At 37.1% G+C, this 24,133-nt stretch overlaps 1 protein-coding gene across 3 annotated transcripts in view; it reads left to right on the forward strand.

Annotated features, from left to right (window-relative positions):
* Positions 1 to 24,133, forward strand: part of DENND1B (DENN domain containing 1B) — a 268,067-nt gene that overhangs the window by 236,622 nt on the left and 7,312 nt on the right. For all 3 annotated transcript variants that reach the window (XM_045456663.1, XM_045456662.1, XM_045456664.1), the window contains 2 exons: positions 22,760 to 22,833; positions 23,802 to 24,018. In XM_045456663.1, the coding sequence (XP_045312619.1) occupies positions 22,760 to 22,833; positions 23,802 to 24,018 (291 nt within the window). The remainder of the gene's footprint in view (positions 1 to 22,759; positions 22,834 to 23,801; positions 24,019 to 24,133) is intronic.

Consider the following 24,133-nt stretch of genomic DNA (forward strand, 5'->3'; position numbering starts at 1 on the left):
GCCCTCTTGGATCCAGCATTAATCCTTGGTTCAGTAACCTTTCGTCGGAAAAGCAAGGAGGATACCATGTTACCAAGGACAGTGGCGAGTAGTAGGGGCAAACAGGAAAAGCAGTTCTCAGAGAAGGGTTTTAAGGACTGTGACAAAATCTCAGAAGAGTTTTGCTATCTCTAGTTGCCGTGTCATCATTTGCCCAAGAGTCCTCTTTGCAAAAAAAGAAATAAAATCTATACTTTTAAGTACCTAGAGGCTGGATCTTTGTATCATAAACCTGCAGCTTAGTAAGTTTAAGGTCAGCCTATGCTAGTGGGTTGCTGTTGCCTCAGCTCTCACATGAGAGTCGAGCCACTTACACAAATGAAAAGACTACAGAGAAAATGAGCTTAGAATACATTGTTTGCATTTGGGGCAAGGAAGTCAGTAGGGACCAGGCATAGTCTACCATCTTTTCTTTGCAGTCTGATACCACAGAAGGTTCCTTAGTTTACTTTTCAGTAGTAATCCAGTCTCATTGATTCAATAGAAGATATGATCTAGTATATTGTGCAAGAGATAGAAGCTGATACTACAACCATGAAGATACTGTTTTATGATGATTTCCAAATCAGTAAGTAGTCTTAACTCCTGTCTCTCCAAGCACAGTAATATTAGGATCTGAGTACATTGAGATTTTCAATTAAATATGTAAGCATTTCTAAGAATAGTCAAATATGGTTAAAGGCAGAATCTAGGTATCAATCAATACATCAGAGACATTATGTTTATTTATTTATGTTCTACGTATTTCCAAAAATAAATGGATATTTTACCAAGAATCCTAAAACAAAAGATTAAAATTGTTTAATTTATTTTAAATTTTTTTAATGTTTATTTTTGAGAGAGAGACTGATTGAGAGTGGGGAAGGGACAGAGAGAGAGAGAGGGAGACACAGAATCTGAAGCAGGCTCCAGGCTCCCAGCTGTCAGCACAAAGCCCAATGTGGGGCTCGAACTCACAGACCAGACCGTGAGATCATGACCTGAGCCAAAGTCGGATGCTAGACCAACTGAGCCACCCAGGTGCCCCTAAAATATATTTAATTTAGGTAAGACTCGAGGCAGAGAGAAAGCGCAGTAAGAAGCTAAGTCCCATTCCCTTGCTTAGCAGCCAAAATGAAGAGACAAACACACGTACCATGATTCATAATGTACAAGGATTAAAAAAAAAATTGTTCAGGAGCTATGCAGCCGTTCCAGGAAATGGGACTAGATACTGCAGGTCCACAGATGAAGTCAGTGTCCCGAGAGCTCGCATCCAGTGGACGTACCCAGGAGAGGTATGTAGGGACAGAAATCTAGTTTTCTTTCTTTGTTCTCTTCTGTGCAGTGTCTATCATTTGTAATACTCAGGCTTAGTAATACCTCTCTCAAAGACAGCTTGGTTTCCTAAGAAAATATTTTTAAAAATAAAGGCTACGAGTAGAAATAAACTTAGAATGCACTTTTTTTTTTCTTTCTCTCAGGCTCACTGAGCTAGAAGAGTAGCGTCCCTTTCTCATATTGGAAATGGCCTCTCACTGAGGAACCGGTGTCTCTGGGCCCCATCTTACCTTTGTTTATTCAAATTACCATCCTCTCTTAAAAGACTTGCCATGTGGTGAATTCAGTTACCTACAGAAATGTGATTCAGTAGGACTTCTGGGGTTTGGTGATCTAGATAGCTCTGAGGTCCTTCCTACTGTTTTCCAAACTTCAGTTTTTAGAGTTGAGTAACACCAAAGCACACTAGAGCAGACTTGGAAAACATGAGGAAGAGACAGATCCTTGATGAACAGTGAGGCCATCTGCATGTTTGTGTGAATGATGTGATTACTTTAAAACTCCCAACAATCCAAGCACACTGGGAACTGTTAACCCCATTTTTCAGATTTAGTAACAGCAAAGGGATGAAGACATGTGGCCAAAGTTCTACCAGGTAATAAAGAGCAGAGTAGGGATTGAAAAGCAGACAGACTGATTCTGGAATTTAAATACCTAACCACTACAGGCCTGCCTTTGTGTTGGGTGGAATGTTTGTGGAGGAGGGGCCCTTAGAGACAAAGGTATGGTGTTGAGAGCCAGAGAGACTTGACTTTGAAACAACTACTAGCATTTAGCTTTGAGCAAAACACAGTGTCCCTAAGCCTTACTTTCTACATTTGTGCAATAGTAATAACGATACATGTCATTTTGCTAGAATGCTATAGGCATTATTATAGATAATATATATAAAATACCTGCCACATAACAGGCACTTAATAATTGGCCTCTACCCATTCATGCATATACATATATCTTGAACATCAGGTCTCTTATTGCAATGGCACTGACTTTCTTCTCTCTTGGTAGTAACTGTCCAAAGTCACTAACAATCCTCTAGTTCACTAAAGTAGTGGGGACCCTAAATTTGTCTGTCTTCATTCTAAGTAGGGATAACTTCAGATCCTGGTTTATGATTTGAGAAGAAATATATAGCTTATTTTATTGAGAAATCTCTTGATTTCTAAGTTTATAAGACCTCAAGTATCTCATTTTCTTGTCAGTAAAATTATCAAAATAAAGAATGTGAGCTTTATTTATCCTATTCCTTATCTTTTTGAGAAGTTGATCTCAGCTATGTAAAGAACTTTACATTTCCAGTTTCCAGCTGGACATGTATAAATGACACACTTTATTTTCATCTGTTTTTCAAAAGATGAAAATGAGATTATGGTCATTTAAATTCAAGAATGTATTTAAATAAGTGAAAAAATAACGTTTCATAATTTGGGTACTATAGAAAAGAACAAAATCAAAATGTATGTTGTTTTAAGCCTATATGCCATTACTAAGCTTATGTTGGGAATAGATTATGAATCTGCATCTACACCCCAACAAATAATAATTTGTGTGCTGGTCTGCTAATTAGTACGGTTACTTCCTGTTTTGTTGATGAGGCTTAAATAAATGTCAAGGGTACAGCCATGAAGATCTCCCAATTAGGCTTCACATTTGTAAAACCCAACCCTTTTCCCTTTTGTGTGAACATGACAGTTCCAACAGCAGCCCCAGCCTAACAGGACTCCAGGGAAAGGATCCTCCTCGGGTTTTATTGAAAACAGGGCCAGTTGGGTCCATGGAGAATACTGCCACCGGTCATGGTGCAGAACAGTTTTCATCTTGACTGCACACTTACCTTCTTTCATCAATTCTATTTTAGAACAAATACTGTACTCTTAGTGAACAACATTTAGACTAATTCTGTCACTGAAAATTATGTTTTAAAACACTTATTTGTAAAAACATACTGGAATTTTCTAAGAATGAGAAATTCCTTTAATGTGCAAAATTTATATGAATCTAAGATACTGCTCCATTTTTAATAATATTAGCCATTCTTAACTTACTCTGACAATTGTAATGTGTACGTATCTGAGTGTCTGTATAGGACACACACATGCGCGCCCGTGCTTGCGCGCGCGCGCGCACACACACACACACACACACACACACCAACTAGACTAGTGTACTGCAAGCAGGAGCTTAGCTATATTACAAGTCAACATTAACAGATGGATGGCCCTAAGCAAGCAAAACCACGGCAACAAAATCTAGTGAAAGTGGAGGATTGAAGCTTTTTGTTGTTAAGCCCTATTAAAACCCTGGCACACATACCACTCTTAACTATTTCAGGTCTGAGACAAATAGCAATGCACTCAGATTTATTTTCAACCTGTCCAGTTAACTGTGTAAAAGCAGCGTGAGGAAATATGAATGGAAAATTACTTTTTTCAGTTGTAATATAATGTAAAGTAGTGTGCCTGTTGGTAAATACTCACAACGTGGAACATAGTCAACACTTGAACCTAAATATAGTGATTAGAAATAGAGTTATGTTTAATAGTCACAATTTCTACTAATAAGACCAAGTACTATTAAATTAGTGATCATTTATTCTGTTTTTAAAATATATTCACATACAGACCAATAGTTTATGGTATGAAGAGCTACCTTTGGAATGCATAAATAAGGAAGATATTTACACCGTAAAATGTGCTCTATGTGATTTTCCATTTTACCCATTATAGAAGGTGATAATGCACACTTCAAAAGAAACTATGTGATCATTTAGAGTCCTTAGGTATTTAATGGTTTATCAATCATCCTAATGGATTTATGGAATATAGTATGACTGCCATGAGTTCATTTTATAATTACAAGTAATACACATTTATATTTAAGGAATGTACTTAGAAATTGTATGTACCTTTTTGGCATGTGGAGACTTGCAAGTAAGATATTTCAAAACCACATTTTGGTTGAATGGGGACTTAAAAGAAATTCTAGTATATAAGCATGTTTTAAAATACGAGCAATCAGGTGGTTTACACTTTACAGATAATTCCATATTTTAAAATGTTGCAGATGAAATTAAAGTTGCTGTGAAATTTATAAGATTAAAAACTCAGATTCTCTAAATTATTTAGTTCCTAAGCATAATAAATGATGGGATCGTCATACCTAGTAGGATGTGGTGTATAGTATTGTGTTTCTGACACTCTTTTCTTCGTTGGAATTCGGTGGACTCTGGGAATAAGATGAATGTAATTAAAGATAGCATTTGTTGCTCAGGTGACATAATAGATTGCAGAAAATGGCACACTTGTTGGGATCTTTGGAAAAATACAGTCCATTCAGTAGCTTTGCTTTATTGGTCAAGAAAGAAATGGCATAGTCATTGTTTGCAGAGGAAAGACACCACTTGCTTCTTCTGACCAAGGAAAAGGTGATTGCAAATCACAGTGAGAAAGATAATTGTGACCTGGGGGGACAGAGAAGACATGGGTATATGAAGGAGGAGGCCCAAATAATTGGAAAGAATATTTAATGTAAATTTAAAAAAATAATAAAAGTAAGCTTAACCAAATTGTGATAAGCAGAAACCCCTTATTTTTTTTCTTTTTTAACATTTTCTGTGATTTAGCTCAGGATTGAGCATATTATGATGATCAAACTAAATTGTTGATTTAAGTGATTAGGGAAATCTATTAGAAAGTTCCAAATGACAAAAATATTTTGAGATAAGTAAATGTGTTTCTATTAAAATATGCCCACCAAAAATACTGCCTAAATGAAAACACATTCTCGTAGTCTGTCCCAAAGTCACTCTGACATAGCATGTATTTAGTCTAAGCTATACTAATATCACTAATTTATAAAATTAATCTTTTAAGTCAAGTTGGAAAAATAAGGGTACTATATCTTTAATTTTAAATAAAGTTATTTTTTCCTCTGTTGTTTTCTGTTGAAATAATGTTAATTTCCAACATATCCAATTTGATTATAGTTTAAAATCTGTACCCCACCTCCACCCCCCCCCCCATTCAGTTATGGATTACAAGAATGCCCTCTAGTGGGCATTATATAATACTTTGATATGTATAATGATAGTTATAGACAAAAAAATTATAAAATTTGCCTTTCAGAATACTCTCTTTTGGAAACACAATAGAATACACATTGAAACATTTGTATTGTCATAAAATTGTTTGAGAACATTATTTTTTCAAAGAAATAATCCAAAGCCAGTTCCTTTCAGTAACTGGCTAGGACTTCATTTTTTAAACATTTAGCACTGCTGAATAATATCAAGTATATTAAAAAGAAGTAGTGGAAGATAATTTCACTTATGTGAATATGTTCAGTATATATTATGAGGTAATCCTAGATTGAAATGTACCTTTTTAATATTATAATTTTACTCTTCAAATTTATTGCCACAATTGACTATGTCATTTATTAGAAAGTCTTGAAATAAAAACAAAACTACTTGGTTTTTCCTTTAGTAAATATAATGAATATTACCATTTTAGACTTTACATCAACAATCATGTCACTAATATTTTTCCTCCCTATTTTCTGTTCTATTTAACTTAGAGTTCCTCCCCCGCCCCCCCCATTACTTCTTTAATTGTTTTACGGGCTTTTGGTAAAAATAACAATAGCTCTCTAATCCAAAAGTACCCCATTTTTAATGGACTAATTCTTATGTTCTCCCAGACACCCTGGGATAAAGAAATGATGATGTTCTTCCTGTTTTATATCTAGAACTGCTTTTAAGGTTGGTCAGAGATCAATGTTAGTGTTGATGAAAAGGGAAGCCAGTCTTTTCTTTGTAGGGGTTACTGCTGCTGCCTATTAATGTCCCTCAAGAGAGAAAAATTTCCGGGAATGTCAGTAGATTATAACTACCAGAGTATAATAGACTCTTATTATAATTTGAACTGGATTTGTGTCTACTACACATTATTATATTTCCTGATACAGAACACAAAATATTAGAGCAATACATAAATATCTTAACAAGTTAGCCTGTGCCCTCATGCCAGTTTCAAAATAAGACTACTGTGTTGGACCCTTCTCTGGAAGTTCTTTATGGTGTTTCTAATGTTTGAGAATAAGACTGCCATTTCACAGAAGCCTGTTCCCTCTTTGTGTTTATTGATGTCTTTGATATTTGTAAGATAATGCTTTTGAAACCAAAATACATATAGAGTAATTACAATTTCTGTTAAGATTCTTGCTTCTTGCTGCATTCACACAGAAATGTTGTTTCTGTGTTAAGACTCTCTCCATACATTTGCATATTTCCGCTTATGACATAGTGATGTGATAATCTGAAAAATAAAATCAGCTGTAATCATTTTACAATAAAATATTTTAATCTTGGTTACGTACTTTTTACAAACATAGTTTATTGAAGTGGTTGGAAATATTATTTTGTTAGTCATTACTGACTTTTTAATTGTTTATGCCAGCTAGAAAAATCATCTGCACATCATTTAGCGAAAATAACCAAATTCTGTTTTACCGAAAATACAGTGGACTTGTCGTGCATTAAGAAACCTTTTTAAATGTTGAAATATTGAAACCCTGTCAGCAAAAGTGAAATTACAAATAGTTTGCCATTTATCAAAAATTTATTTATCTGTTTTGCTTTGGGAATAATTTTTAATAGCTGTATACAACTTGTATTTATGCCGATCAACAGTTTCTCAGTACTGAAAAGTTACTGCAAGAGCTTTGTTAAATTTTGCATTTGCAAATATTAAAGAACAGGAAAAATAATAAAACAACATTTTAAATATTTACAGTTAACATAATTACTTTGCATATGTACTGTCTAAAAAATTGGCTTAAAAGTATTAACAATTCACAGTCGTATTGCTTGTAACCACAGATGAGTAATGAGTACTGGTCTTCTTTCCTTCTTTCCATTCATTAACATACTTCAATGAGAGAGAGAGCCTTTTAGAATAGCTGGTATAATGCTGCCATTGGGTAGGTTGTATGTAATCTCTAACAATTGAGAAATGATTTCTAAAGTACTGTGTTTCTAGGATGATTTTGATCCAGCATTTTGCCAAACTAAACTAAAAGAAGTTAAAACCTCCTGAAACTCCCTAATGTCAGTAAAATGAGTCTGTAAAGGATCAGTTCTGATTTCAAATATTCTATCTCTAAAATCTAATATGGAGATTTCTAATTGAATTCTAGAATAGTCTCCAACTTAATATTAATTCAAATAAGCTTCCACTAATGTAATTAATGGTGCAATATGAACCCAATGGACAACACCATAATGGAGAGACAATCTACCTCAATTCAACAAAAACTACCTAAATATCTGCTGTGTGCTAGTTTACAGTTTTCAAGGTCATGTACCTCTGAACATTACTAGGTGCAAGGACTACTTTCAAGATCATTTACCTTGTCTTACTGAATTTACAAACTCAGACTTTCCTTCATTGACCTTTGTATCTATTCTTCCTTTTCACTTCTTAACATCACATTCATGACTAGGTAGAAAGACCCCATGTGGAAGGGAAGACCTTGGGCTTTGGAGTTTAACAAACCTGGACCAGAATACCAGCTCTGCTACTTGCTTGGTATTGGAACTTGAGCAACTTGCCTAACCTCTCTAATCCTCTTAACCTTCAAATCTATAAAATGATGATAACTATGTCCACTCCCATAGCGTTACTGTGGAGATTGGAGTTAGTGATAGAATTTGTTTTTCCAACACTCACTAGAAGTTTAATAAATGTTAGGTAATATTGTTTCTATTCTGTCTACAACAAGAACTTTCACAAAAATTTAATGAACACCTACTATGTGTTGGGAACAGAAAGAATTAGACCCATGGATAGTATTCTTTAGCTCTTGGATGCCCTATTCTGGTTTTTCTTGTGGTTGTTGTTGCTGCTGCCACTGTTGTCATTTTTCTTGTTCTCTTTTCTCTTTGTGTTTCAGTTTGGATACTTATTTTAAGTTTGGTAAATGTATAGTGAAATATTTAGCACAGTAAAATTAGTTAACATTTTTCATCTTACAGAATTACCATTTACTTGTTTTTCTCTAGCAACTTTCAAGTATTCACTACAATGTTGTTAACTATAGTCACCATGCTGTTCATCACATTTCCAGAAATTGTTCATCTCAAAACTGGCTGTTTGTACCTTTTTGACCAACATCTCATTTCCCCCACTTCCAGCCCTTGGCAACTACCCCATCCACTTTCTGTTTCTATGAGCTTGGCTTTTTGAGGTTACACAGATAAGTGACAGAGTATTTATCTTTCTTTGTCTGACTTATTTCACTTAGCTTAATGTTCTCGAGGTTTATCAGTGTCACAAATAGCAGGTTTTCCTTTTTACTTATGACTCAATAATATCCTATTGTACACATACCACATTTTCTTTATGCATTTATCCATCGATAGACATTTAGGTTGTTTCCATGTCTTGGCTATTGTGAATAATGCTGCAGTGACCATTGAGGCCAGATATCTGAATGAGACAGTGATTTCATTTCCTCCTGATAAATAACCAGAAATGGGATTGCTAAACATGGTAGTTTTATTTTTAATTTCTTGAGGGATCTTCATATGGTTTTCCATAGTGATTACGTCGATTTACAGTCTCACCAACAGTGCACAACATTCTCCACATCCTTGCCAACATTTATTATCTCGTCTTTTTCATAATAGCCATTCTAACAGGTGTGAGGTGGTATTTCATTGTGGTTTTGATTTGTATTTCCCTGATGATTAGTGATATTGAGCACATGTTCATGTACTTGATGGCTATCTTTATGTCTTCTTTGTAAAAATGTCTATTCAAGTTTCCGCTCATTTTAATTGGATTATTTGTGGTGTTTCTTTGACTACTGTAGGAATTGCATGAGTTCCTTATGTATTATGCATATTAACCCCTTATCAGATATATGATTTGCAAATGTTTTCTCACATTCCATGAGAATGGAAGAAATTTTCATTTTGTTGATTGTTCTCATTTTGCTGATGGTTTCTTTTGCTGTGCAGAAGCTTTTAATTTGATGTAGGTCCACTTGATTTTTGTTTTTGTTGCACATTTTCTGTGCTTTTGATGTCATATCTAAAAAGTCATTACCAAGACTAATGTTACGGAGCTTTTTCTTGTAGGAGTTTTATGATTTCAGGTCTTATATTTAAGTCCTTAATTCATTTTGACTTAATTTTTGTTTAAGATGAAATTTTTGCTGTTTTATTATTTTGCCTGTGAATATCTGATTTTCCCAGCACCCGTTATTGAAGAGACCATCCTTCCACCATTCAGTGTTCTTACCATCCTTATCAAAAATAGTTGACTATATATGTATGGGTTTATTTCTGGACTCTTGATTCTGTTTCATTAGCCTTTATGTCTGCTTTTATACCAGTGCCATACTGGGTTTTTTTTAGAGAGTTCACTGTTAGCATATAGAAATGCCAGATTGGTCAATAGAATTGACCTGTTTTAAAGTTCATTCATTTTATTTTCCTCAGTCTGCTGATGAGCTGATCAAAAGAATTTCTCTCTTATGGTTTTTTTTTTTTTCTGTCATTTCAATTTGACTCTTTTATATGGATTTCATCTTTCTACTGTCATCTCATCCGTTTATGCATCCATCTTTTTTTCCCCTTACCTTTTATGTCTGGTAGTTCTTGAGTACTGGACCCCATGTGTGCATCACAAATTGAACTGCCTTGGGTTTTGTTGTTGATATCATTACCTGCAGTTGGCTGCTATTATCTTGTGCTTAGAGTGGACTACTACCAGTGAAGTTTCTGGCAGGTTTTTCTTGGTGTTTCTCCGTCACCCTTAGCTATATTAGAGCCACATAGGGGATCTCTCTCAATGTTTTTGCCCCTCCTCCAGCAATTAACTTCTGTTGCTGGTTACTTAGTCCTAGCCTTATGGGTTTTATGTGCTCTGGTCCAGCTTCAGCCTTAGCAGGTCTTGTGCCACTGTGCCTCTCAACATCCCTCTGCTTCCTTTCATGGCAGATAAACTTTCTTATTTCTGCGACTGGTCTTGGGCAGTTTGAGGGCTGCCTGCCCCTCCCCACTGGTGGTAGATTTCCACTTGTTAACAGAGTAGAGTCCTGTGCCTCAGAGTGTTTCTTGCTCTTCCCTAAAGGAGTTTCTGTTTTTTTCCTTCCCCCAGAATTTTGGGATTGAGTTTGCTGACTGTATGCCATGACTGTATGACTTTTCTTATACATAAATGAATGTTCTTATAAAGTAAGTAGGGCTTCATACATGCCTCCCTGCAGCAGCTTATCACCTCCTGCTTGCCTGTACCCCCAAGGGGAGCTCTTTTCAGTCTCCCGTCTTGCCCCTAGCCTTTCCCTGTAGCACCAGGTAATAGGGTTGCCTGATTTAGCAAATACACGATTTTATCTGTGGAAGAGGGCTTGCGAGTATAATCTCCCCTTGCCTTTGAGACTCCTAACTATTCCAAACTGACATCTTAGCTCATACTTGGTCTTTAAGGCTATTATCTTAAGCAGATTTCTTCTCCCCTGCTTATATGCCAGCTACCTCTCCCCTCGTGCTTTGCCTGGAGGAAATAGGTCTTGTGTTTCATCTCTCCTCAGAAGGGCTTGTAACCCTTTGGAATTTGGTTTGCTTGGTTGCCTTACAATTCAGCTCTCTGATAGGTCCAAGAAGAATTAGGATTTGTGGGATTTTTTTTTTTAAATAACCCAGCTTTTTCTCATTGTTAGGATGGGAGTTGACATTCTTTTGCTATTCTTTACATTCTAAATGGAAGTGGAATTAGAGGCAAAATGAATTAAAGGGTATGATTCTTGGTTTCAAGGATTTAGTAAGACAGGAATGTACTTAAAATGAAATATTACTTTTATAAGAGATCATCTGTCAGGTGATACCTGAATCGTAGAGAATTAAGTGAATAAAGCTAACCAAAAAGACCAGATCGTGGCGAACTGGAAGAACTGGTAAAGGGCTCTTGGATGTGTCTGGACCACTTTAAAAAAATTTTTTTTTTAATGTTTCTATTTATTTTTGAGAGAGAGAGAGAGAGAGAGAGAGAGACAGAGCATGAGCAGGGGAGGGGCAGAGAGAGAGGGAGACACAGAACCTGAAGCAGGCTCCAGGCTCTGAGCTGTCAGCACAGAGCCCGATGCGGGGCTTGAACTCATAAACCACGAGATCGTGACCTGAGCCGAAGTTGGATGCTTAACCAACTGAGCCACCCAGTGGCCCTATGGACCACTTCAAAGTCATCCTCCTCAACTAGTCTCACATCGCACTCAACTGCTCAGAAATGTAATTTTAATGCTTCTATAAAATCTTATTTTCTTAGTCTAATAACAGCCCTCATCAGCTGAATTCATCAGACTTCACCAAATACATATCTTGTTAATCCTTCCAATGTACTCTTTTGCCCTGACAGGAATATGTCTTCAGTGTCTTTGGAAAAGTGTATTAATCTTTTGTCTCTTCACCGTGCCATTTCACCTACCAAGAATATTAAGACTCATGGTCATTCTGTAACTGTCCGCTTTAAAAATGAGGTTAAAACTTGCCATTTTAAGAAAGTCTTTCTTGGGTTAATTCTCAGACAGTTATTTCTTCTGAGTCTCTGAGAACTTATGTATCTAATGTAATTTTAACAAAAGGAGTTCTGTTCAGGGAACCGGAACACCTGGGTTGGAATCTTAGGTTTGTCACTAGTCTAATCTTCCCCAAGACACTTCACTTTGTTAAGCTTTTGGTTCCCTAATTTGTAAAAAAAAAGAAAAAAATAGGGAAAATGTTGACCAAAATTTGTGATAAATTAGGTATTTAATGAAAAACAGTACAGTATGTAAAATATCAAACACACTGAAGCAAATCAGTCATAGATAAGTCAATTCACTCTGCTTTAGCCACTACCAGTAAATTGCAATATGTGTTTTAAAACCCTTCAGTAAAATACCATGAATTCTCAAGGTATTGCCATTATAATTACGTATGGTAGTTTCATTTTTTTCATATTATTTCATGCATGTATTGTATACTTAATTTTTATTTATTTATTTTGTCTTAAGCTTGTGGGTTTGCTATGGACTTTGGGTAAGCAAGGTAACACTTCTGGACCTCAGTTACTTCAACCCTAAAATGGGGACAGTAGCACAGAGAGTACCAATTTTTAAAAAATTCATATATTAAAAGCATCTTAATTTTATGAAGCCTAAAAAAGTGTGTTTTCCCATTCATTTACATATAGCCCTTACTTTTCCCCTTCTCTCAACCCCCCATAAGTTTAGACTTACTCAGCATTTTGCCTTATTAGGATCTGTCTGCCATCTAGTGACAAAAATGGTAACTGCAAGATCACCTGGTCATTGTGCACCAGGGGAACGTTTCTCACCATTCAAGCTGTCAGAAGTGCTATCCGGGAACCATTGTGGTGAAAAGAAAGGAAACATTGATCTTGCTTATTGTAGCTGAACCAAACTTATTTCTTGAAGTCTCTTTCAAAGTTAAGTTTGATGGTTTCATGACTTGGACCCTCTGCCTCTGTCACTTTCTGCGTACATTTGCTTGTGGTTTTTCCTTCATAAGAAATGCAGAAATGCTTTTCCTCCTTGTTTTTACCAGTCCATTTTTTTGTTTTGTTTTATTCAATGTCTAGCTAGAGATTGAACTTCTCTAGTAAGATATCTTCTTGAATAAATTTTATATCATGCTGAAAACTTCCCTTTTGCTTTAGTGTAGTATTTTCTCACATGCTTAATAAGCATCCCTTGCTATACAAGTGTTTACTTCCAAAATTTTATGAATCTTTATGCTAGATGTGAATTTTACACTTCACATCTCCATGTGAGCAAATTTTTCTTTTCCAATTGTATGTGGGTAGAACCTAGTTGGAGTCTGATGGAGGACCTATGATATCCAGTGCCCCATCTTATTTTTAATTTCTCGTACTAGAATGATGTCAAATTCTCCAAAACTCTACTTATTTTGTTTCTTCTGATGTCTTTTTGCATTCAAAAGATGTACCTTCTTCTCATGTAGTACTGGCTCCCACAAAAGCTGCAAATGCTAAGTTACTTGCTAATTTGTACAGCCTGTGAGTGCAGTTGTGAAACAGTGAAATGACCATTGCATTGTGAAATGACCATACAGCAACTTTGAAACCTCTTTATTTGATCCCAGAATTTGCCATTATTTATAGTATGTAATGACAGTCCTATATTGTTACTGTTGTTAGTATGTTGACTGAACCTATTTATTGTAAATATTATAATTTGACATAAATCATGACTGGTATTAATGGTCATTTAAATAAGTTTTCATCTATGATCAAAAAGTTTGAGTTCAGTTATATTCCTACAATGAAGGATAGTTCGTATTTATAACTACTGTATTATATTCAATAATTTTGCATTTTTACCACATATTTATTGAAAATCTTGAAAGGAGGGGTATCTTTTTATTTTGTACGCCTCACAGCATGGAAGACAGTAGTGTGGGTAACAGGTGTTTAATGGATCTTTGTGGAAGGAAGAAATGCTAAGAATTTTTGAAAACTGAGATGTGGTTACTACCTCATTTTAAGGAATGCACAATAGCAGCTTTCAGTAGGTTCTCAAATATTTGTTGAAAGAAAATAAAACAATAATTGTCTTTCTGTTACTCTCCATTATCAGATCTTGCAAGTTTGGGGTGTGTCGTTTGCCTGTGCCCCCACCCCAACCAATTTTTCATCTCCCACTTTTTCTTGCTAGATTTTCTGATCTCCCCCACTTCCTTAAAACCCTCCATAAATTTAAATTTAGTCAGCTTTTTGCCACCTTAGTATATCTCTGCCATCTAGTGATCAAAAAGCTAATTGCAAAATAATGCACCCTTAAAGAACCCTGTGCACAGGCACAGGTTATAGCCCCCTCTGATAGCGGTCTTTCATTCCATTATATATTCTATGATCATCCCACCACAGGACCTTTGCACATCTTGTTCTGTCTTATCATCGTCTACTTAACACCTACTGACCTTTCAAGGCTCACTCCAAACATCATTTATATTTTATATTTATTTTATGATTATTCAATTTATGTCCAACTTATTAGAATTTAATTTACATGAGGGCAGGGAGCCTTGTTCTCAGTCATCATTGTACCCTGACCTAGCCCATTGAAGGCATTTCTGTGATCTTTGTTGAGTGAACAAATGAATATAGTGCTTTTCTGTACCTCCTGGACACTGAAAATGCTTATGTCACATAAGCAATTAAGATAGCATTTACTTCTTTACGTCACATAGTTTATCAGTTTTTGAATTCATTTAAATACTCAACAGAAACGACCTATTGTGTATGGAGGTATTCATTTATTCAGGAAACACTAAATGCCTACTTTAAGGAATAATTTTATACAACTCCATTGTTTTATTTTTTCATTAACTAATGAGGGAAATAGTAAAATGTTAAAACTGATACAACAGATAATCCAAAGAACAGATACTTAAGACAGGAATACTGAAGCATATATGTTAACAGATACCAAAACCACCAAAATCCACACCATAATAATTACATCTATGCTGGACGCAATTCATCTCTATGGACACAAAACTTTTGTATTGCCACCAGACCTCCATAGGTTGACTTCTGTCCCTGTAGGGTTGCAAATAGTCAGAGACTATGAATGGTATGAACCTCTATAGTATCAGATAATCCTGGAAAGAAATGCTAGGCAATTCCCAACAGTCCTTTGACAGGACACAAGTAGTTGTTTGCCCATTTCAAAATCTTTTACAGTTTTTCCTGTAATAATAATCTCAAAGGTTATTTGTGATCAAAAAAGAAGAAGAAGCCTATTCTCATTAGGTTTGTCCTGATTATTTATATTGGAACAGCAAGAATGATAATTAACTAACCATATAAGTCTTCTTGACTTTTCTTAATAAATCTTGAGCCATGCAGTATTGACCAGCACAAGGCCACAGAATTTACTTCTTTCTGGAAGTTTTCATAAGAAATCTTGGTTTGGGCTTATAAAAGTCTGTTCTTTCCTATCTTGAGGCTAGGAAACTAAGCCAAGACATCTTCTAAGTTCTATCTAAAATACCTATAAACTAGGGTGAATTTCTCTTGAAAAGTTCTCCCAATTTGCTGGTCCCTGTCCTGATGGAAGGGTACCTGTAAGGTTAGACTCTGTCAAGCAGGCACCAGGCAGGTTTTCCTGGGAAGGCATTGTTGCCATTGGCTCCACACAAATATCGCCAGCCTTTGTTCCATAATAACTACTCCTTGGTTGTTGATTTGTGTGCAGTGTTATCCTGGCAAGGTAGATAAAGGCAATGAAAGATGCAGAGTACGGTAGGATCAGATAACCCCACAAAGGCTTCTAAACACCATCCAGAATTCCACGGGTAGGACACTCCATACTCTTGTTCCTTTCAAAGTCTTTTACAGTTTTTCTGACACGAATATGTATCACACAGGTGCTTGGTTCTGAGGGTATGAGAGGTAAATTAGCAAGATACCTGCCATCAAGAATCTACCGCTGTACAGTGGGGGAGAGAGAATTTAACCATGACCACAGTACAGCGGGATGGACAAGTCCCATGAGAAATACGTGTACAGGTATTCTAGGAACACACGAGATGACTGAGAAGGTATTTCCTGAAAGGGGAACTCGTGAGCCAGGGCACGGAGGATAATTAGAAAAAGAGGGGAAACACCACGGAGAGGGACGTTCTGGTAGACACATCAACACGTGTGTCAGAGGCAGAAAACACGGGAAACCTACAAGCAAGGAAGAGGGTGTGGTGGTAACGGAGCAGGCGTCTGTATGGCAAGTGAAGGCTTCAGAGGCTAATGGAGCCAGATCCCTCTAGGCGAAGGTAAGAGGTACAATATTTATTCTGGAAACTGTAAGGAACCACTGGAGGATTCACTTAAAGAGGAGTGTAGCATTGTTAAGTTTAAAAAGATCTCTCTGTTAGCAGATTAGAGGCCGTAGCATTCTACAGGGCGAAGACTTAGATTTTCAAATGAGAATGGATGGGTACAGACAGAGATAGTGGGGATGGGAAGGGGAATAAATGTAAGAGAAGAGCTGTTCAGGGAGAGGCATCAGCAGATGCAAAGGTCCTGTGGTGGAATAAGTCAAGGCAACCATAAGGGACTGAAAGAAGGCCGTGGTGATGCCTTGTGAGTTAGAACAAAGTGACTAAAGTGGGCAGGGCAGGCAGAGCCTGGTCTTGCGAGACCTGACAGATAAAGAGCAACACAAAGGCATTTATCTTTTCTGTTTGTTTCCTTCAACAAATATTTACTGAAAACCGACTAAAAGCTGCTTCTCTGCACTCCTTAAAAATAAGGCAGCAGCTGCATTTCATTTTCCTCTGACTTGTTGGCATCTCTTTATCCCACTGACATCCAGGAAGCACCTATTATATACGTACTAGTGTTTTCCGTGCTGAGAAGGCATACAAAAGAGCTCAGAGGTCACAAAGAACATGAGGTGGATCACACTTCTCGAGAGCTCAGAGTACAGCCACGCAGGCGGCCACACAAACAAGTAACGCAGTGCAATTGATACATTGGCCAGATGTTTGGCCAATACGTGGCTACACAGAGGGCAGGTGAAGAGAAGGCTTTGTAGCATAAGTAGGAGTTTTTCCAGTAAAGAAGAAGAGAGGGTTTTTTTTTTCTTTCCTTCATTTTTTTTTTTTTTTTTTTGTACCATGTCATCTCTTAATCACTTTGTAATCATTCTTAAAAAAAAAAAATCTGTTCCCAGCTATAGGCCACATTATAAGTGTCTTGGTGCTTATTTCAGGAACTTGTAGATAATAATTTATGATGAAAGTGTTTATTGACCCTTGGAAACTTTCCTGTTATGCACTTCTTACTGTGAGATTTCTATCCAGGTCGGAAATAGATTTTTTTCTATGAATCCATATGATACACAAAATTCATTCCACCAGCATTTGCACCTGCTTATTATCATTCTAGTTAGAAAAATAAACATGCATACCTCTTCCCAAAAGTCAGTTGTATTAAGAAAAAGAGCATAGGGGCGCCTGGGTGGCGCAGTCGGTTAAGCGTCCGACTTCAGCTCAGATCATGATCTCAGGGTCCGTGAGTTCGAGCCCCGCGTCGGGCTCTGGGCTGGTGGCTCAGAGCCTGGAGCCTGTTTCCGATCCTGTGTCTCCCTCTCTCTCTGCCCCTCCCCCGTTCATGCTCTGTCTCTCTCTGTCTCAAAAATAAATAAACGTTAAAAAAAATTTTTTTTAAAAGAAAAAGAGCATATGTTTTACATTATAAATATATTTAGATTTTATTTTTATTTTGTGTATTGAGATTATTTTTCTCTTTCTTAGCCATTTATATTTCAGTTTCTGTCTAGTTTCATAGGCAGGTTTTCAATAATGATATATCTGTGATTTATGAATCCAGGTAAAGATGTGCTGTTATTGGCTATGTATTAGATCCTAAAGAATACGTAATATCTGCAGTCTAAGCTTATTTGCTACCTATTATCCATAAAAGCTTTCTATTTACAAAATTGTGACCGGGTCTTTTTGCCCAGTGTTGTATGTTCTGGGCATAGTGGAAAAAATCCTTTATTTCCCCCGAAAGCACAATCCCTGAGTCCCAGTCTACCAGAAACATTAACATAGGGATAAACTGGGTTCATAAAAGCTCAAAAACTGATGATGCTTTTGCTAAATAAGCTGCCATTTTTCTCTATCTTGCATATGAATCAAACTGGAGCTTTTTCTTCCTTTTGTTTTTCTTTTGTGGGTGTGTGACCTTAACAAATTACATAATTTGATGTCATCAAGCAGTTGACATATTCACTATGTGTCTGGACGTTGTCATTTCATATGCAGAGGCTGCCGTCCCTACTGCTTGAGACATAGTCAGCAACTGCTAATTAGAAGCTTGTTTAAGACAGACAAACAGGGGCGCCCGGGTGGCTCAGTCCGACTTCGGCTCAGGTCATGATCTCACGGTCCGTGGGTTTGAGCCCCACATCGGGCTCTGTGCTGACAGCTCAGAGCCTGGAGCCTGTTTCAGATTCTGTGTCTCCCTCTCTCTCTGCCCCTCCCCTGTTCACACTCTGTCTCTGTCTCAAGAATAAATAAACATTAGGAAAAAAAATTAAAAGAAAAAGGCAAACAATTTGTAAGAAAGTGTACTCAGAATATGCGCAGTACAAAGCTTAACACTCACAGGAAAGAAAACATTAATCAGTTGTAATTTTGATTTTAACTAACTCTGCTGTGAAAATTCATCACAAGATACACCATTTAACGGCATCCCTATGTAGAAATTGATAGAACTGTCACCTAGCTAGGACATATAAAACCAAATTCAAACGTATGAGTTTCACAAATATGTGAAGTAGCTTCATAAAAAAAAAAGTTGTCATTAACAAAACAAACAAACAAAAACCAAGAATCTAGGCAGACGTAGATAGAATATAAAAGTAACTTGTGGGAGAAAATGAACAAGGGATTGGCAACACAGGAGAGAAAGACCTATCCTGTTCTCCATAAGTTGTATGAGCTTGGGCAAATTATGGAGCTTCTGTGGTGTACTTCTGAATTTATCATGGGTTTTATTAGACTCTGAGCTACTCAATGACAGAGACTCAGCCTAACTCAGCTCTGTATTCCCAGAACCTAGCCCCACTGTGTGTGTATATGAGAGTGCTTTGCAATGTACTCTACGAACGTAAATATTAAGCTATGTATTTATTATCTTATTTTGTATTAGTTCTTTCTCTTAGTTTTTTTTTTTTTTTAGTTTACTTTTTGAGAGAGCAAGAGTGAGCAGAGGAGAGGCAGAGAGGGCGAGGGGAGAGAATCCCAAACAGGCTCCACACTGTCAATGCAGAGTCCGAAGCGGGGCTCAGACTCACAAACTGTGAGATCATGACCTCAGCCAAAATCAAGAATTGGACACTTAACCAACTGAGCCACCCAGGTGCCCCATTTTGTATTAGTTCTTAAATAGTCAATATTTTTTTATTTTTTAAATAGCAGCATGAAGTCTCAGCTTCCTCATAGTTTCGTTTGGTTTTAGTTCTGATTTGTTTTTCAGAGAGAATTGAATGCAAGACCCCTAGCTGGCATAATGTTAAGCCTATACGGAGGTCAGTGTTATAATGATGACTGATTTTTTGACACAAAGAATTATATTTTGTGAGTTTTGGAGGGAGGAGAAAGAAATGTATTTTTCCTACAGAAATAATATTGTAAGTGGTAGTTGTGTTCCTAGGCCATTCCTCAAATTACTTTTCCTCATATACTTTAAACTTGTAGTCATAAAATGATATTATAGTTACAGGCCCCAAATACATAGCTAGTAACCAAACTTGTGGAGAAGCTCACTACACATTCTGAGCAGGGGCTACAAGAACATATTTCTCTATACATTCTTTCCTTTCTACTACTCTCAGCACTGGCATAGAGGAGGGAGACGAGTAGGGATCTACTCCTGAATTATGAATTCCAGAAATTTGCTTACTCTTTACAGCTGCAACAGAAGAAAACAGCTATCATGGGTGCCTGGGTGGCTTAGTCAGTTGAGCATCTGACTCTTGGTTTTGGCTCCGTTTGTGATCCCAGGGTTATGGGATCGAGCCCCACATCCCACTCTGCGCTGAGCATGGAGCCACTTGAGATTTTCTCTCTCTCTTGCTCTCCCTCTGCCTCTCTCCCCTGTGCTGTCTCTGTCTCTCTCTCTCAAAATTAAAAAGAAGAAGGAGGAGGAGGAGGAAGAGGAGAAGGAAAAGAAGAAAACAATTATCTAGATTGGGAGATCAGAATTGGAAGACAGAAACTTCTCTGGTGATGTCATGGTTAAAGTCTCCGAATTTCAGTTTTGCTGCCATCCGTTCAAAAGGACGCTTTGCAGCCATGGACACCTATAGCACTCAGACTCTGGCCATTTCCTGGGGTGCCTGCATGGCTCAGTCAGTTTAGCGTCCAACTTTGGCTCAGGTCATGATTTCATGGTTCATGAGTTCGAGCTCCACGTCGGGCTCTGCTGACAGCTCAGAGCCTGGAGCCTGCTTCAGATTCTCTGTCTCCCTCTCTCTCTACTTCTCCCCTACTTATTCTCTCTCTCTCTCTCTCAAAATTAAACATTAAAAAAAAAACTTCTTTAAAAAAATTAAATAAATATATGCCATTTCCTACTTACAGAAACCAAAACTCTTACAGGAAGCGACTGATCCCAGGTCTGATGCAAAAAATGTATAAGTTGAAATGAGACATTATGTTGGGCCAAAAGCAAGAAGCTTACTAAAGAACCTCTGAGGTCACTTGTGTTTAAAGGACACAAGAGCCAACCTGAGTGGACTAACACTGGATCAAAGATAGGACCATTTAAAAAAACAAGTTATTTCAGTGTGGAAAGAACACTTAACATAATTCAAACATGTTAAAGTAAAGAAAAGCTTGGAAGAATTCTTGGATACCTTTCATACAGCTTCAACAATTATCAACGTGTGGTCAATCTTATTTCAGTGCCAGCTCCACCCATGATCCCTCTCCACCACTGGATTATTGTGAAGTCAATACCCAATAGCACATCACACATCATTTAACCTGCAAGTATTCAAGCTATATCTCTGAACGTTAAGAGCCATTTTTAAAATGTAATCATGGTATAGTTTAATAACGGGACATCAAACATCAAGAAGAATCTACTGTGATAGGCTGAGCCATATGAGATATGTACAAATGATGATGCCTTTTTAAAAACCCTCACAGCTCACTTTTAGAGATCATTAGGTATAAACTCATTACTCTGGAAATTGTTAAGCAAAAGAAAGAATCAAGGATTTATCCTACCTCTCCTGTACACATTGAATTTCAAAATAGTTAATAGGACAAAATTCTTGGTAGAATGCCAACAAATAAAGATAGAAGAAATGCTTTTGAAAAGCATAATTTTGGAGCCCCTAATGCATAGTTAACTTACCCAAGGATTATCACGGGATGCTAAAACCATCAAGTGAACAAAAATTCCTAGTGGATGGTATGAGCCAACCTGAATCCTGGAGCCATTAATCAATCTTAGTGCCACCGAAAGTGAGACATCTTAACATTATGTGCCTCCTGGTCTGAATGATCTGCTGCAGTAAAAAAACACATCAACACCTATAACATGTTCTTGCCCAAAACAGAAAAACAAAAACCCAGCAACTGAATCTATCCAAGCTTCCAGAGGTAACTGCCAGTTTACAGGAAGAGGATCAAATCACATGTCTAGGGACACAAATGGCATAAAGGGTGGAGAAAGTGGAACGGATAGTCTCTGAAGGAGACTTGACGGACACATCAACCAAATACAGTGTTAACCTTGTTGAGATTCTGGTCCAGATAAACAAACTAAAATATTTTGGGGGTGATAAGGGAATATGAAAACGGCCTGAGAATAGAGGATGTTAAAGAATAATTGTTAATTTGTATGGTATGATAATGATATTTTGGTTGTGTTTAAAGAGCACTTATCTGTTAAAGATACACAATGAAGTGTTTCCAGGTGAAATGATGGGTTGTCCAGCTTTGGTTCAAAGCCTTGCTATTCAGCAAATAACGTGCAGATCAGGCAGCACTAACTTCATCAGAGAGCCTATTAGAAATGCAGAAACTCCGGCCTCATCCTTAGAACCACTGTAGAGCCAGAATCTGCGTTTTCACCATGATCTCCAAGAGATTTATATGCATACTCAGTTTGGAGGAGCACGGCTTTAAAATAATTGGAGAGATGGGATAAAAGAAAGAAGATTGGCAAATATTGAAGCTTATTGAAACTGGGGGATAAGTACATGGGGATATGATTGATTGTAAGTCAAGTAGTTTTAAACCAGGGACTGACAGACCGGATCAGTGTGTGTGTGTGTGTGTGTGTGTGTGTGTGTGTGTGTGTGTGTCCAATCCAGTGATTTGTTCTTCTTTACTAGTTTGAGCTGTAAATGTTGACATAAATATTGCCTGATTCTCTCCCCTTATAACTGAACAGCTTGTCAAGTTGTTGGGTAATATTCAGAAACCTTTAATGCATATTTCTTTTGAAAGTGTTCTTGTCATGGGGCACCTGGATGCCTCAGTCAGTTAAGCGGTGGACTTCGGCTCAGGTCATGATCTTACACCTCATGGGTTTGAGCCCCGCACCAGGCTCTGTGTTGACAGCTCAGAGCCTGGAGCTTGCTTTGGATTCTGTGTCTCCCTCTCTCTGTGCCTCCCCCGCTCGCACTCTCTCTCTTTCTCTCTCAAAAAAATAAATAAACATTAAAAATAAAATTTAAAAAAGTCATACAATAAAAGTGTTCCTTGCCAAATAAAATTCTTCCTTTAAAATTTATGAAAAAGACTTATTTAAACTACTAATGCCACTTTATTGTCAATTCCCCTCTCTAGGGACGCTTGAAAAGACCTCTTAAGAGCCTTGATAGTGCTCTGTATGATGACGACCATGACGAGAGAGCAAGCAAGTAAGTCGTGATGGATTTTAGAATCCTACTAAGTGTTGTGGCCAAAAGGCAGGAGTTCTAGGATTTCAAAAGATAGTTGAAAGAATGTACAGTCCTAGAGATCAGATTTTGCTGCCTTACGGTGTTCTTCAGCAAAAAGAGCCAGTGCTCAGTGGAGTCTCATGGGGGATGAATCTTGAGATGGGAAGAAAGATAGACTTGAAATATCTTATTCTTGGAAAATAATGATGCCTACAGAAATATCTGGAATAGTGTTAAAGGAGAGCTAGAAGCCCACCCAAGTTAGGCTCCTACCCACCTAGTAAAGAGGGGCAGGTTAAATGGCAGGAACAGTGATAATAGTCAATTAAAATAAATTGAGTCATGGGGATAGGAGGGGTTTAAGTCCATGGTGATATCAGAAGGTGAAATTCTAATACAAAATGTTAAAAATAATTTTACTATAAATAAGGAAAATGATAATAGTAGGTGTTTAATTTTTTTAAACAAGTTTGACATAGGGAATGACTCTTTTTTCTCTGTGAAGTGTATCTTTGTCTATATAAAGGCATATGCATTCTTCTCTAAAATAAGTGAATAAATAAAGAGAAAACCACATACCAATATTGAGAGTTAACTTGGCTATAGCGAATCCTCCAAGTGTTCCGTCTACTATTTCTAAGGCTAATGTCCCAAATCCCACAGAATTAGACTGTGTGAAAAGCCCTGCTTCTGCTTCCAGATTAAGGACCCATAGCTATTTGTTTGTTTTTTCTTTGTGCATGTACTCAAAATTTCCCATATTTGAATTGGTATATACACATCTCTATGAAGAATTTGACCATGAACCAGTTAGCCATTTTGCTGTTGTTCCACTGAAAAGCACTTTGGTTTTAAGACTCTCTCACTGCTTGAATGTAACCGGGGGAAGGTTCTCATATGCCGTGTGCGTGACCATAACTACTAGGAAGTGCTTCATTTTCCTCCAGGTTATCCTCTGAAGATGGAGAAGAAGCTTCTGCTGATTTTTATGAAAGCGATGACTCCGTTGAAGCAAGAGTAAAGACTCCTTACTCAGGTGAAATGGACCTACTAGGAGAGATCTTAGATACACTGAGCACACACAGCTCTGACCAAGGAAAGCTGGCAGCAGCGAAGAGCTTGGATTTCTTCAGATCAATGGACGATATTGATTACAAACCTACGGTTAGTTGATTTTTCAGCCTTAAAATTAAATGAAAACATACTTACCCTTTGCTGTGAATTGCTTCATGTTATATATAGTCCTAGATGGTCAAAGCGTTTAACCTCAAACAGGTAA

Source organism: Leopardus geoffroyi, chromosome C3 (genome assembly GCF_018350155.1).
Source record: "Leopardus geoffroyi isolate Oge1 chromosome C3, O.geoffroyi_Oge1_pat1.0, whole genome shotgun sequence".
NCBI lineage: Eukaryota > Metazoa > Chordata > Mammalia > Carnivora > Felidae > Leopardus > Leopardus geoffroyi.